The sequence below is a fragment of the Sipha flava genome, unplaced genomic scaffold (genome assembly GCF_003268045.1).
Source record: "Sipha flava isolate LNK unplaced genomic scaffold, YSA_version1 208_pilon_pilon, whole genome shotgun sequence".
In the NCBI taxonomy this organism is placed as follows: Eukaryota; Metazoa; Arthropoda; class Insecta; order Hemiptera; family Aphididae; genus Sipha; species Sipha flava.
Genome location: NW_020272815.1, coordinates 254434 through 269151, shown reverse-complemented (window position 1 = coordinate 269151; position 14718 = coordinate 254434). Strand labels below are relative to the sequence as shown.

The window sequence follows — 14718 nt, the reverse complement described above, 5'->3', positions numbered from 1 at the left end:
GAGAGAGAGAGAGAGAGAGAGAGAGAGAGAGAGAGGGCGAGAGGGAATACAAGGAAAGGAGGTGTATGTGTGAGTGTGTATACGAGTGAGAAAAAAAGAGGGTGGAAAAGAGAGAAAAATGGTTTTCTTTTTTATTATGTAAACTGCAAAACGCGTCTAATAATAATCACAATAATACACCCTTGTCGTGGTGGGCGTGAGATGCCGGAAGCTTGTCTCATCAAACGCACTGTACGCTGCACCCTATGGGCGCACGTTTCTGTGAGAAAATCGACAAACATTAGTGTAAGCGTATTAACGACAAACGACTTTCAACAATTGCGTTTTGTAAATGTTCGCCAACTTCATCGATCGGACAATCACGGAAGTTGTAACTAATAATAAATATATACTAGTCCAAGCCATAAAATACGTTTTTTTTTTTTTTGTTATTCCACTTTTTTGTTCATTAACGTTATTATTAATGGAAGTGGTTATTAAGTAGTTTAAACAACACATCATTGAATTCATTTTAATGCATTCAAACAGTGTACTATAAAACGCGATCTTCGGGCCAAACCGTGGTGGCCTATTGTGGTTAGGTGTCTACGTGCGCGTTGGAAAAATTAAAGTGTGAATACAAAAAGATCCGATACGATTGGCCTCGCAACTCTGACGAGTATGATTTGAATAATCGTATGTGTGTGCGTATGCGTGTATGTGTGTGTGTGTGTGTGTGTGTGTGTGTGTGTGTGTGTGTACGAGACGATTTCCTGTCCACACGACGAACTTTCCAAGTAGTAATTATGATAATGAATTATTTTTTATTCCCTCGCAGAACGATGCTCGCGTTTCCACGGCATTGTACATCGCCACGTCTCGAAGGGGATGTGACACGGTACGCTCAAAGAAGAAAACAAAAACGGCGAAAAAATAAAGATAAATAACGCGTAAGATGAAAAATAAAAAATAAATTACAAAAAAAGAAAAAACCTAGGGCGAACAGATAGCAAAAGTCGCGTGATAAAAAAAAAACTTGTCATTGTGTGCATCGTATAGTTGTACAGTTGTGTTAGTATTGCGGGACGACCAAGTTATTTTAATGATTACTCTCTTGTGGCTCAACGAAATGACGTCAGCACATGCAAAACATTCCGTCGGTACTCGACAACAACATAATAATAAATATAATAATGTAAAACGTATAATTTATGTGCAATAATGTACATAATATGTAATATTAATATGTACGTTATATATATTATATATATATTTGTGTACATTTATTAATATTAATTACAAATTATTTAATACTTTTAATTTAAATGTAATAAACAAAAATTATGTCCATGGTCTCATGCGATCAACGCCATCCAGAAGCAGTAAATTTTGGTCGTTGTTTTTTTATTTTTATTTTGACGTCGCCGGAAGATATAATGTAAATATATAATTGACAAAAAACTATTAAGAACAGCATGATAAAATGCTCATAAAACACACTTTCAGCTCAAATATTTAAAATTATGTAACATTTATCGAATCATAGTAGAATTATAATAAATTGTTTAAAACTTAAATCCTAAAATACAATTGACTAATTTTTCTATTGAAGGGGTTCACCCATCCTAGTCTCGTCATTTAAAACGTGCTCATTCAAGTAGGTATACTTACGAGTAGGTGTATATTCTATGTTCATTATTTACTGTTAGACGACCTCGAACTATTGTACGAGTATTATATATTGTCGTTTTACTCGTCCCGTCGTCGGGGTAGGACTCTCTCCTCCGTTATTCGGTTAATACGCGCAAAGTGCTTTCTATAGTTAAATGCAAAACACCATTGACGGTCGTGCAGGGCAGTTCATTATTACACTGTCCGGGCTTAACAATTTAACGAACCGCCGCCGTGCCGTAAAAACCGCCACATTGTATAATATTATTAAACGCGTCGTCGAAATGAAAGGGTTGTGCTCGAGGAATAGAGAGAAAGAGAAAGAGAAAGAGAGAGAGAGAGAGAGATTGGTAAAGAGTGGTCAAGATGAGGGCTGCTTAAAGTTCCGGGTAGACGTGAGTTGTTATAAAACGCTTGTGAGAAGGGGGGCATACCGTACGCTATAAAAACAACGTTAAACGGCTGCCGAGCCAAGTGCGAGTCACGTCGTATTAGGCTGATTAAAATACGCCACTATAGTCATCGTTCGGAGAAAATCCGACGTTTAAAAGCTATGTAGATTTATAATGTGTAATAAATATCTGAATACTTCAGTAAAATGGCTTAATAACTCTATGTATTATATCAATACGATTCATTATAAAGCTATGCAAATGTATCAACCATAATATTATGTAATAATTTTATAAAATTATTATTTATTCATTTTAAAGTGATATGAAAACTTATCGTGTTATAGATAAATTTCAAAAAAAAAAAAATTAGCTTATTATAAGTAAATGTATATTAGATATATTACATTACTAAACATTAATTAAATAGTATCGAATTCTAATTATTTTCTCGCTTAACTTCTCGTTCACTTGGTTGCCAAAACAGTAGACACCCTAAAAAATTACACGCTGTTTCTTTATTTGTCCAATTTTCAATGAGTGATTTGTGTAAATATGCTGAATGCTAGATAATAACACATTATTCACTACATAACGTTTCATACATAGGCGCAACTAGGGGGGTGCTTGGGGGTGCTTCAGCACCCCCAGACTTTAATTTAGCACCCCCAGTTCAAAAACACCATAAATTGTAAAATCGCGTGAAAAACATAATTTTGTTCATTTTACGCAAGTTATTTTTATTTGTCGTTTTTAGCAGAAACACAAATTGTTTGTGATGATTATAGTTATACGTTATATCAAATATTACGTGATATAATATATTAATATCGACAATATCGTAGCAGTCATAAATAATAAATTAGCAGCACGATTAAATATGTTTATCTAAAATCGTGGTTAGCAGTAATCAATTGATATAATTTAAAAATATGAGGGTTAGATAACAGATAAGTGATAAATGGATAAAACCAGTAGTTTATTTATAGAATACTGTCACTGTAGTTTATTCAATAAATCGCCAAATGTCATTGTCCGGCTGTTCCACGAATTAGCTATTTGTTTATCAAAAATCATATTATAATGTATACTCAATACTGTATACCGTATACGTTCTACTCGTTGACCATTGTCATTTTCTAAACCCATTACTGTAAGGTTGACGGTTGTAATAAAATATATTTTGTTTTCTCATGTGAAGTGTTTTAACTGTAACCTATGATGAAAGTCTTGAAATGGCTAGTTCGATTGATTGTTTTATGGAAATGGACTATGAAAAGAGTCAATACTTCATAAATCATTATAAAGTGTGTTATATTTCAATGCAAGTGATTTTTTTTATGTACTAATAATAATAAATTAATTAATTTTAATTTAAGGTTGTTATGAATATCAATTTGAATTTGTTGAAAGCTGAAATGCTTGTTATAAAGAACTGCTTACCTTCCAATTATAATCATGATGTTACTAAAGATATTTGTAAGGAGTCCACATTTACAAACGTGTATAAAATGTTACAAGTTGCTCTTACAATTCCGGTGAGTTCTGCTACTTGTGAAAGAAGCTTTTCCTCAATGCGTCGTCTAAAAAACTGGCTAAGGGCAAGTATGGAGCAACAGCGTTTCACAGATTTATCAATATTGAATATTGAAAGAGATATTGTTAATAAAATTACTTCATCAGAAATACTAGAAAAATATTCAACTACTAAAAGAAAAATAATATTAGTATGACATGTAAGAATTTTGAATTATATATTTAGTTATAAAATGTACCTTATAAAAGTAACTGCTAAAAATTTTAAATTATATTATTAATACATAATAATTTTAACAAATTATAAAATAGATTTTTTTATTTGTATCGCCTAAATAATATAATATATGTAATATCAGGTATATTACTGTTAGTATACTTAAATATTGTGTGCCATGTTTTTATGGTTCATTTAAGAATAGTTATAGTAATTATAAGATTTAAATATGGTATTTGGGGGTGTGGGGGCATAGCCCCCACGGGTCATAATTTTAGCACCCCCAGTGTTTGGCTTCTAGTTGCGCCTATGGTTTCATATTTTTCAGAATAATTTTTTCATGCGAATAATATACTTACAATATTTAGAGATGAATAGCTGATTTTATTTTTTATTTTTCATATTATTTATCATTTTATTTTATTTCATGGGAAATATAGATTTAACAACAAATATTATTAATTTAGTGGTATTCTGAAATTTGTACAAAACGCATGGAGTGACATGCACATACAGTTTCGAATCAACGGGTCCAAAGTGATCGAGTAACGCATTTTATTTCTTTGTACAAGTACCAAATAAATTAAAATCTCTTCGCTTTAAATCCCAGAAATCGTCTCAAGGATTATTTAATGTCATTCTAAATAATAGCATTGCATGTCAACAAGTTTTATACACATTAATTTGTGGAAAAACATTTATAATTTCTAAAGATGAGAATAAACAGACGTTGCTCGTGTTCTCTTAACACGGAGATTATTGATTAAACTCTGAAACAAGTCACTTTGAATTTGAATATAATGCGTACACATTTGAATGTATGTATAGTTTATGTGTGTTTTAATGTTATGAAGCTTTTGTTGAAATAAAATCTCGTCGATTTATACTTAATTATATTATACGACATAAAATATACACATAAATAGATAATTTATTCGTCTGTATTAAAATGCTCAAATCACATTTTAAGTATAAGTACAATAACACACAACAACACACACATATTCTACAATTAGTGAATATTTTAATCAATGTCATACTTCTTGCCACAAATTTTTCTGTTTAAAAGTATAAATTAAATTTAAATCGATTGTTATTAATAAAGAACTAATGAACAATATCATCACCGATAATTTTTTATGTTATAACTATTTTTTAAATTAACTTTTATTCAATATTCATAAATAATTGTATTTTTATTTTTATTTATTCATTTATCATCGGTTTTATTATAAAATAACAGCATGGAAACTAAAACATATGAACATAATATTATTACTTTGCAAGGTCGATATTTATCGTAACCGAGAGTAAGTAATAACTAATTAATCGTTATAAATGGTATGATCTGAAATGCATGGGATTCTTGATCCATTGTATTGTCTGACAGTAATACTTTTCGAAATCTAAAATACGTTCATCATTGTGTTTGTCCACTGATTCCTATTGAAAATGTTCACTGATTCGAACAATGATTGTCAAAAAAATAAATAAATAAAAATGTTTTTAGATTCCTTGACACAATTATCTTGTTAATTTCCTTCCTCTTCGCGCGCATTTCCTACGGGGACCTTTGTCTTCACGACACATAACATTGGCTATTAAATATAAACGTAGGACTTTTTCTCCCCTCAGTGTATTCAATTATTCTTCACCGTAAAGTATAGTAGTATTAGTAGTAGTAATAGCAACCACGTTCTTGTTTGAACCTTTTTTTTATTCCGGTTCCCATTATTCTCCTTATTGTATAACACGGATAAATTGCAACCCGTCACCCGAATCCTGAATAGCCTCTACATTTATTTCACAACTCTTATGCCAACCGGATGATTTATAATTTCATAAACTGTCCATTACCCGTGGCAACCAAATAATGGTCGGAGACCGATACTTATTGTATGTTTCGATTGTTTCGCCCGACCTTTTATCACATTTCAGAATTTACATCATATTTTTTTTTTTTTTTTTTCTAAATAAATATCCAAACGCGATGAATAACAATTCCAATACGTCTTGAATTATACAACTAAAAAAAAAAAAAAGATCACATAACATTTTAATATATATATGTTACGGCTTAAGTTCATCGAAACATAAGAATATCATCAATTGTCAAATGTCAATTGTCCACCGAAGAAACATGGCTAAAGTGCATACTAGGATAATATCCTATCCGGATAATATACACATATTCCATACTAGCTGGATAAAGCAAACAATTAACATTTAGAATCATAGTATCATATATTAACCAGCTATTTTATACATTAACCATTGATTGATGGTTGATGTAACTGGGTAAAAAAAATGTACAAAACCTACTACTTATTATGTAATTATATTTTCAACGGCACTAAATGTAAGATATGAAATTACTTATGGCGTTAATCTAATGGTGTAAAAACTTTATAACGATAATATGGAACAATCTATCACTACCATTTATCTCACGATCATTTATCGTAATTGTTTGATGTTATCTATATGAGTATAACGCCAATTGAAATTTAGTTGTGTTCGGAGTAAAAAGTGAACGTCTGAAATATAATGAGTTCAAAAGAAAATTTACATACGTGTTTTAATAAATTAATTGCGGGAAAAAAATCAGAATTCGATTTATTTATTTAAAAAAAAATATTAATATTTATATTTGGTGAGGTAAATGTTAGTGATAGATTAATCCATATTATCTTTGTACGCTTATCACATCATAAAAATAGCCACATAAGTAATTTCATATCTTGCGCTTAATGCTGTTGAAAATATAATTTTATAATACCAGGTTTGGTATATATTTTCTACCTAGTTACTTCAATCAATAGTTAATGTACAAAATAATCGGTTAGTGTACGAAATTGTGATTCTAAATGTTAAACATTTTTTTTTTTTTTTGAACAGAATAAAATACAAAATTCATGATTGGTGTGTTACAACTATTATTATTATTATTATTTGTTTTATTTGTGTGTATTATGTTATCCTTACAGCTTTTAGATAAATTTCTAACACTGCACAAATTTTTATGGTAAGAAAGATTCGTTTAGTAGATTATTAAAATTGTACCTCGACGCCAAACATATATGTAATGCATGTTACGGTTAAAGTCCGAAATATGGTTAAAGTATACACTATCTGGATAATGCGCACATAATCAATACTAGTTGGCTAAAGTAAACACTGATACTCCGCTCATATCAAAGACCATTTTATACAATTATACTAAAATCATAATTTTTTTAATCTATTTACTTGCGTTAAATATTAACTATCATAACAAATATCATTATTGAGAAAGTAATATATTGTTATATATAATATACTTTTACATATAAAATATATTGTTGTTTCCTTGTTAACATTGATTCGCACTCGTACAGTGAGTACATCTTTTTCTTATTTTCGTGTTGGTATTCATACTCCTTTCCTCTGCCAATAAGCAGCAATTACTTTGTCTTCATAATCGGTCTGCTGGGAATCTCACATAATTTATATTTATTGTTTACCAATGTAAATGTTTTATCCTAATTTTTCATAACGATAAAAAATAATTTGTCATGTAACAATATAGGTTACTATTTGGTGTAGCGTCGTTAGTAGTAAAACAACTTTTTTTAAATTTTGACCTGAAAAAATAGTTTTTAAAATATTACTTAAATAATTTTATAAAAATTGTTTAAATTTTGTGACTGGATGGTACCTATGTACTTATGTTTTTTTATTGATGCTCTTAATATTTTAAAAATGTTTTTTATTTTTATTTTTTTTGTAAAACATAACATACATAGTAGAGAATTTATAAATTAATAGTTAAAAAATTTTTTTTTATACTTTTAACATTATTACGGTAGACCACATATTTTTTGAGGTAGACCGCATATTGGAAGATAGCCGAATGGGAGATCAACATTGAAAAGATAAAAGCCATAAAACCGGTCCATTAAAAAGATCCCTTCGATATAGTGCACGAGTAGGGTAAGAAGAGAAAAAAGAGAGAGAGAGAAAAGTAACTTGCGTAAAAGGAGACATTTATCTTTTTCCCTAAACAAACATGAAAAATAGGTACCTAAATCCATTGAAAATAACGTCTTTATTGCTTTACTATACATTATAAATTATTTAATTCAAATTCCTTTTATTTTCTTTCTCTGAATCTTCAATATTCAGGTCAATACAGACGTACAGTTCTACTGCCATCAATAAAATCGGAACAAATATTTCTCCATAAAAATATATATAAACGTGATAAAACTTCTCATGGTAGTTTATTTTTGTATCAAGAAATAAAAATACCTAACGCACATTTATTGAATGTGTACTATTTACGATTTATTTTATATTCAAGAAAATTTTTCAGTTTTCAAGCAACCGACATAAACTACGTCCCGAAAACGAATAATGGTATATAATGCGAAAATAGTAGTATGTAATAGCGACCGCTCAATAAATAAGTTATATTTCCGAAAAGCATTAAAAACACTTAAACTGAAAATATTGGGTGAGAGATTCGATGTAGTATTTATCGAAACATAAATTTTAAATACGTTTAACAGATATGTATATATATTTAAGTTATTGTTATATAATATTCAACACTATTTTATTCTAATAATTTCTTTTAACATTAGTAAAATTTATCATTCAAAATCGTAACTTGACTTAAATAATCGATTACGGTGATTTCCACCGTTCAAACCACCTAGGAAAATACCAATTATGAATTAACTTCTTTAACCTTTAACTTAAACAATTTTTTTACTGATAATTAATTCCAGAAAACCATAAATCAAGTATCGTATCAATTTTTAAGTATATTAAAGTTTTTGAAATACATTATTTTTGAACGATAGAATATTGCTGATTTTTCAAAGCCATTTGTAGTATAATTTAATAGATAAATGTTTTAATAATATATAATCTTTATATAAGATTCTGATAATTTAATTACTTAATAACCTAACAGTCACATATAAAATTAAAATGTAAGTACATGAAAAATGTGTTATTTATGAATTTGTTGAAGGTAAAAGTTTGTCGTAGAATATATTAATACACCATGCAAAGGAAAGTTTTTTTTTTCCGTTACGCATTGTAGGTTTTCTACCACTCAAATCGAAACAGAACGAACACGCTTTCAAGTTTTTGAAGTTATACATCAAAACCATTGTTGACTATGTAAAGTCGTTCACTATTTAAAATGAATGGTTTTTGTAGGTCTTATTGTTTAATTTTGTTTAGTACAATTGCAGACAAATACAACGAAGGAGAAGAAATGTTTTATTCAACCTGACTGAGTAAATTTTTTTTTTTAAATTTAAGTAAATTTCTAATTTCGGGAAACACAATGAATCGATTTTAATTCAAATAAGTGTGTTTTTTAACACAAAAGGTAGGCGTTAAATCATTTAGAACGTTTTATAGAAGCTATCAAAGGGAATGAAATGCGTTATTAAAAAAAAAAAAAAAAAAAACCACAATAGGAATGTACACTTTAAGTATAACTGGTATGTAAAGAATTGTCCCATTTTAAAAGCATATTGTTAAATGTTTTGATCCCCTTTTAAGAGTCCGTCGAGGGCTCGACACATTTGTGCCGCCCACATCCACCCTATTTTTTTTCGCCAATGGGAGATAGTTTATATTTTCAAACAACGAGAACTTTAAATGATTCGTATAATAAAATATTCTTTTGTTGTCACGTTCCGCTAAAATAAACACATTTCAGATTTACGTAATGCTGTTTAAGCTTTTTGCCAATGTTCGAACTCAATGGAAATCGAAAAAAACATAAAGTACCGTTTAATTTGTCGATATTTGTTCGTCGTGATAGTATTTAATTTTTGTTGTATAGTTCTTCATCATATAATATTATAACACAAGTTTTTATAAACAGTGCTATATAAAACTGTCAACTAGTGAAAATTCGATTCTATTATGAGGATCTGCATCAAAAACGATCATACTATATTTTTTTAATTAAATAAAAGGCTTCACAATATAACAAGAAAATATTATTAAATTCATCCTTATTATGTAATAAATGGACATTCGTTACAAAAATATTTATACATTTTGATTGAAAATTGATTTACCTACGAATCACAGAAATTAAAAATTGTAATCATTATGTTGCGGAGTATAAACAAGCCATGTCTTTGTAATGGTACCCGGACTCGCAGTGAAGAAATTAATGAACAACGTTAACGAAGCCACAATTTTGAAAGAGAAGTACAAAGTCGAAGATGTTTAGACTTCATGGATTCCTTTGATTTCCTTTGACATGTTATTCAACTTCAAACGGTTCCAATTTCTATTAGCATTTGCAATGTCGACAAATAAATCTTAAGTGTTTGTGGCATCAATCTTGAAAATCCATGTTTAACACATGGTCAGTTATATGTGGCCTTTTCCCGTTTCGAAATACCAACAAAACTATTTATTTACGGTCAAGAAAAATAAAACTTAGAATTTTGCATATCATGAAGCATTAAAATAATAAACACTTTTTTTCAATAATTTTTTTTTATTAATTATACCAATTCGAATTCAATATTCATAATTAAGACAGGACAACGTCTGTCGGGTCAGCTAGTATATATATTCTTTACAATACATATAATATGTATAAGGTGTATACGTAATCGTATAAATATTTATTTTTTTATTTTTTTTTTATTTATTAGTATGATAGGTAAAATTTGTGATGTAGGAGAGAACTTTGATAATGATTTGTAATGAAATAGATGGAAAAAATTGTATTTGATAGAAATTTGATTTTTTAGTAACACCCCATGTATGAATACCATAAGACAAAATTGGGTTTAAAAGAGTTTTTTATAATAGTAGGTATATTTCTTAGGGTTAGTTTAGAATGATTCCTTAAAAGAAAGTGAAATGATTTAAGTTTGGAATTCATCAAAAATATTTTTTGCTCAACATGTTCGGCCCAAGTTGGATTTTTATCTAATATCAAGTATCGGATTTTTGAGGTCGGTAGTAAGATTTTATTGGATAGAGTGATCGGAGGGGCAGCCATAACGTACGTACTCGTATATACATTAATAAATAAAAAAACACATAAATTATAAAAAGTAAAACAATATATGTAATGTTTGCTTTATGATAATTAATGAAAAGTGTATATGTATTTTACAGTATTGTGCGCATTGTATAGGATGGGATATTGGTGACAAAGGTATTGTATGGTGGTAATTTAATAATAGATATAACATTTAAGTTGTTTAAGGGTTGATATTAAGTATGCAAATCAAGCTTAACCGGTTCATAATCTTATAAGTGGCTACCTTTGTCAATACCTTTTGTTGAAATGTTTATCATTATCATAACAATGTAATGATAGATCGTAATAATAATTGTACATGTGCGTGTGGCGTAGACAATTACAATTTATTCCGAACACAAATTGCAACAATATGAACTAAAACATTACGTTATTTTCATATGTGAATGCTTATTATATAGTTTTAATCTGGTTCCGTTTACTTTTTTTTAATGCGTGTACAATTTTAGTGGAGATTAATGGACAGCACATATTTTTTTCAAATACACCGTATTAGATTTTAAACTGTACTTTGTATTGTATTTAACTCGTTGCAGTGTTGAGATTTACAAACTAAATATTCTATTTGAGTCGTATAAACAGTTTGCAAAATACTCGCATATAATACTGTTGGTAAAGATGTTTAAAATTTCCCAGTATTTTCGAGTAACAATGGTTGTACGAACATATATGGACAATTATTTTATTTTGCTGTGCACACTAATGTCTACCGTAAGATTAAGTTTCGTAAAATTTGAATTCTAAATACAAATTTAATCCGGAATAAACAAAATGAAACTTTTTGTTTTGTGTAGAAAAAAATAATGACCAGATTAATTATTTTTTTTTCCTAAGAAAATATATTTTCTATAATATTTTCTATAATCTATAGATTATCAAGATCGTCCACAAAGTGCGGATACTTTTATTTTTTTTAATTTAATGGAATGATATCGGACTTCTAATTTTATATTTGCCTTAACGTATTATAGGCTATTTAATCCCTGCATAAATAAATCCCATCGCAATAAGATTTAAAGCAAACATACTTATTTATAGTTAGGATTTAATCTTGTGGAAATTACAAACAGGATAGTTTCTCAAACATCGAACCCTGTATATGTTTGACAGTAATTTACTCACACTTGAGGAATTTTCTATAAGATAAAATCATAAAAGAAAATCTTAACGTTCAGTGGAAATTAACGATTTATCATAGAATATATCATTCAAAATTTAGATATAAACGCACACAGCCGAAGGATAATTTTTAGTTTCATTTTTTTCCTTTGCATAATGTATGCTCGCAAAAAAAATATTAGTTTTTAATTTGTTTCTCGGGCCAATTCCTGTAGTATTGGTATGATCAGGTATGCGAAGAAGAAATATATATATATATATATATATATACCGACCAATACTTTTGAATATTCGCCAGTGTGTAAAAAATAAAAACATATCAAATTTCAAAAGGACACTAGTTACACAATATTCTTTGAATTATGATGGTAGAGACTAAAAATAATATTGTCTGCCAACTACTTGTTATAACGTAGACGTTTTACCGTGTGTTTTCATTTTTTTTTTTTTTTTTTTTTTTTTTATATTCTGTTTTCATATAGTAAAATATATATTATCGATACGTGATTTTAACGGTTTTATGAGGAATTCTTTATTATTTGTTTGTATTGAATGTTCAATATTTTAAATTTAGTGATTTGCTTAGATCAAAAAGTAAAACACACACAATATTGTATATTCATAGTAAATCATGTATTCAATTGGTTAGCATTTCACTCATGTGCACTCATTTTACTTGTGTAGATAATCGATAAAATGAACGATGTGTCGCATTATTAGGAGTGTAAAGAGTGTGAAACAGTGGCGTAGTTACGGGGAGGGTGTAAGGGGTTTCCACCCCCCCACAGATTTTTTTTTTAATGATATTTGATTATTATTTATTAATATTTATATATTATAGTAAAATATTTTGATTTTACTATGATTAGGTATATATTAAAAATTGAATAACAAAATAATTTTCATAAATACGGGACATAATAACATTATTTTAAATGTAATATTATATATGATCTCGTTTTAAGATATACTACGAACACTTAAAAACTTACTCTTAAACACCCCCCCCCCCCAGAAAATAATTGTATCTACGCTACTGCTGTGAAATATGTACACATTTTGAATGTGATCTCAGATAAAATATCAAGAAGAAATCAATTACGCATTAAAATAACAGTTTAAGAAGTGATCCAATTAAAACATAGCTTCTGTTGGTACAATCCAAATAATTATTAACATGATATGACTTTTGAAGTTTATACATAACTCTAACACAATATTTCACAAAACACCTATGTGTAACTACCGGTACGCAATACATAAAAGTTACACGTGTTGTTTTTATTGAACTCATTTTCAATAGGTTTGATTTATACTATTAAAAATCAGCTCCTATTTTTGAATGAACCCCAACAGAAAGTGTGTATAGTCCGAAACTAGAAGTATGCTATGTTTGAGATATGTGTACCTACTAAATATTAATAAATTAGACTACTATGAAGGTGTTTTTCAGAAAGCCAGTTTAAACAAGACACCTGATGAGGATTTTAATATATTTAATTAACATTAAAAAAAAAAAAAATGTTAATAGTTTAATAATTTTTAGATATATACCAGACAAAAGTATATTTTCAATTTAAAAAATAATAACAGATTGATAGTTTATTAATTATAATGTACAATTTAATTAATAAAAAATATCTATTACTAAAAATTATAACTGACATTGTATTAAAAATTTTAAACATATGGAATGGGGTAGAGGGGATCTCTGTATCATATCATTATAAATGTGTATAAAATGTGTAGTACGAATTTTTATAAAAAATAGAGGCTGTCAAAAACCATCTCAATTCACATGATTATTTTCTATCTCTAAAAACGTATTTCATCCCAAACGATTTGGTGTTGAATCTGATTTTTTTTTTCAACGTCGCCTTTTGTGAAAATTCCTTAAAATATCCCGTATTATATATAAACATATATATACATATACATACACATATACTTATATATATATGTATTATAAACAAACATTTTATAAATAATATTATCACAAGTTGTTCGAAACACATTAATAATATTGTCAAACATCCCTTTCAGACGCGTTTTCGTCTTTTTGTCCCTATACGTGCACCCTTCTTACACGTGTTTATTGTACATATATTAATATATTACAAAAACCTATATGTTCAGTCGTGAATTCCGTTTCTTGGTGTTTATTCCTTATATTTGATGTAACCGAATTTTAATATACGACTATATCCATACTTCACAGTACAAAAACACACCTACGACATTCGTTACGCGATGCGTTTATAAAAATTTTGCAGTCCATCCTGGAATGTATTTATTATGTTATTTTCAAATTGTACACGACGTTAAGAAAATATATTTTAAACAAAATAATATTTACTATTTGTGAAAAATAAAATATAAATTACAAATTTCCAAAAAAAACCGCACTGAAAACCAATTTTATCGTTATATTATCTGGTGGAAATTTTTGATGTCGTGATTGAATGCGTTCAGTGCAGGGCGCGTACTTCACCTACATACAAGCATATTTTATTATAAAACGTTTTTATTATCTTGTTGGTAGTTGGTACTCGTTCAGGTTTCATTTTTCGCGCAGCACCTTAACTACACAAATGGTTTACCGTACACCCGTTGTAAAATTAGTTGATATAATACCATCAAATAAGTGCACGCTTCTATCAAATTTGTATTCCGACGTGTGCGAGTGCAAAGTTCCTCGCGTTCGCGGTTACTTACGCACGTGTTAT

General features: G+C 28.6%; 1 protein-coding gene across 1 annotated transcript; it reads left to right on the top strand.

Moving 5' to 3' along the window:
* The first annotated feature begins 2651 nt into the window (after positions 1-2651).
* LOC112682689 lies at positions 2652-11004 on the top strand. The gene is made up of 2 exons (XM_025553371.1): positions 2652-3752; positions 10967-11004. The coding sequence occupies exons 1-2, from the start codon at positions 3428-3430 to the stop codon at positions 11002-11004; spliced, it is 363 nt and encodes a 120-aa protein (XP_025409156.1). The 5' UTR covers positions 2652-3427.
* Positions 11005-14718: the final 3714 nt, after the last annotated feature.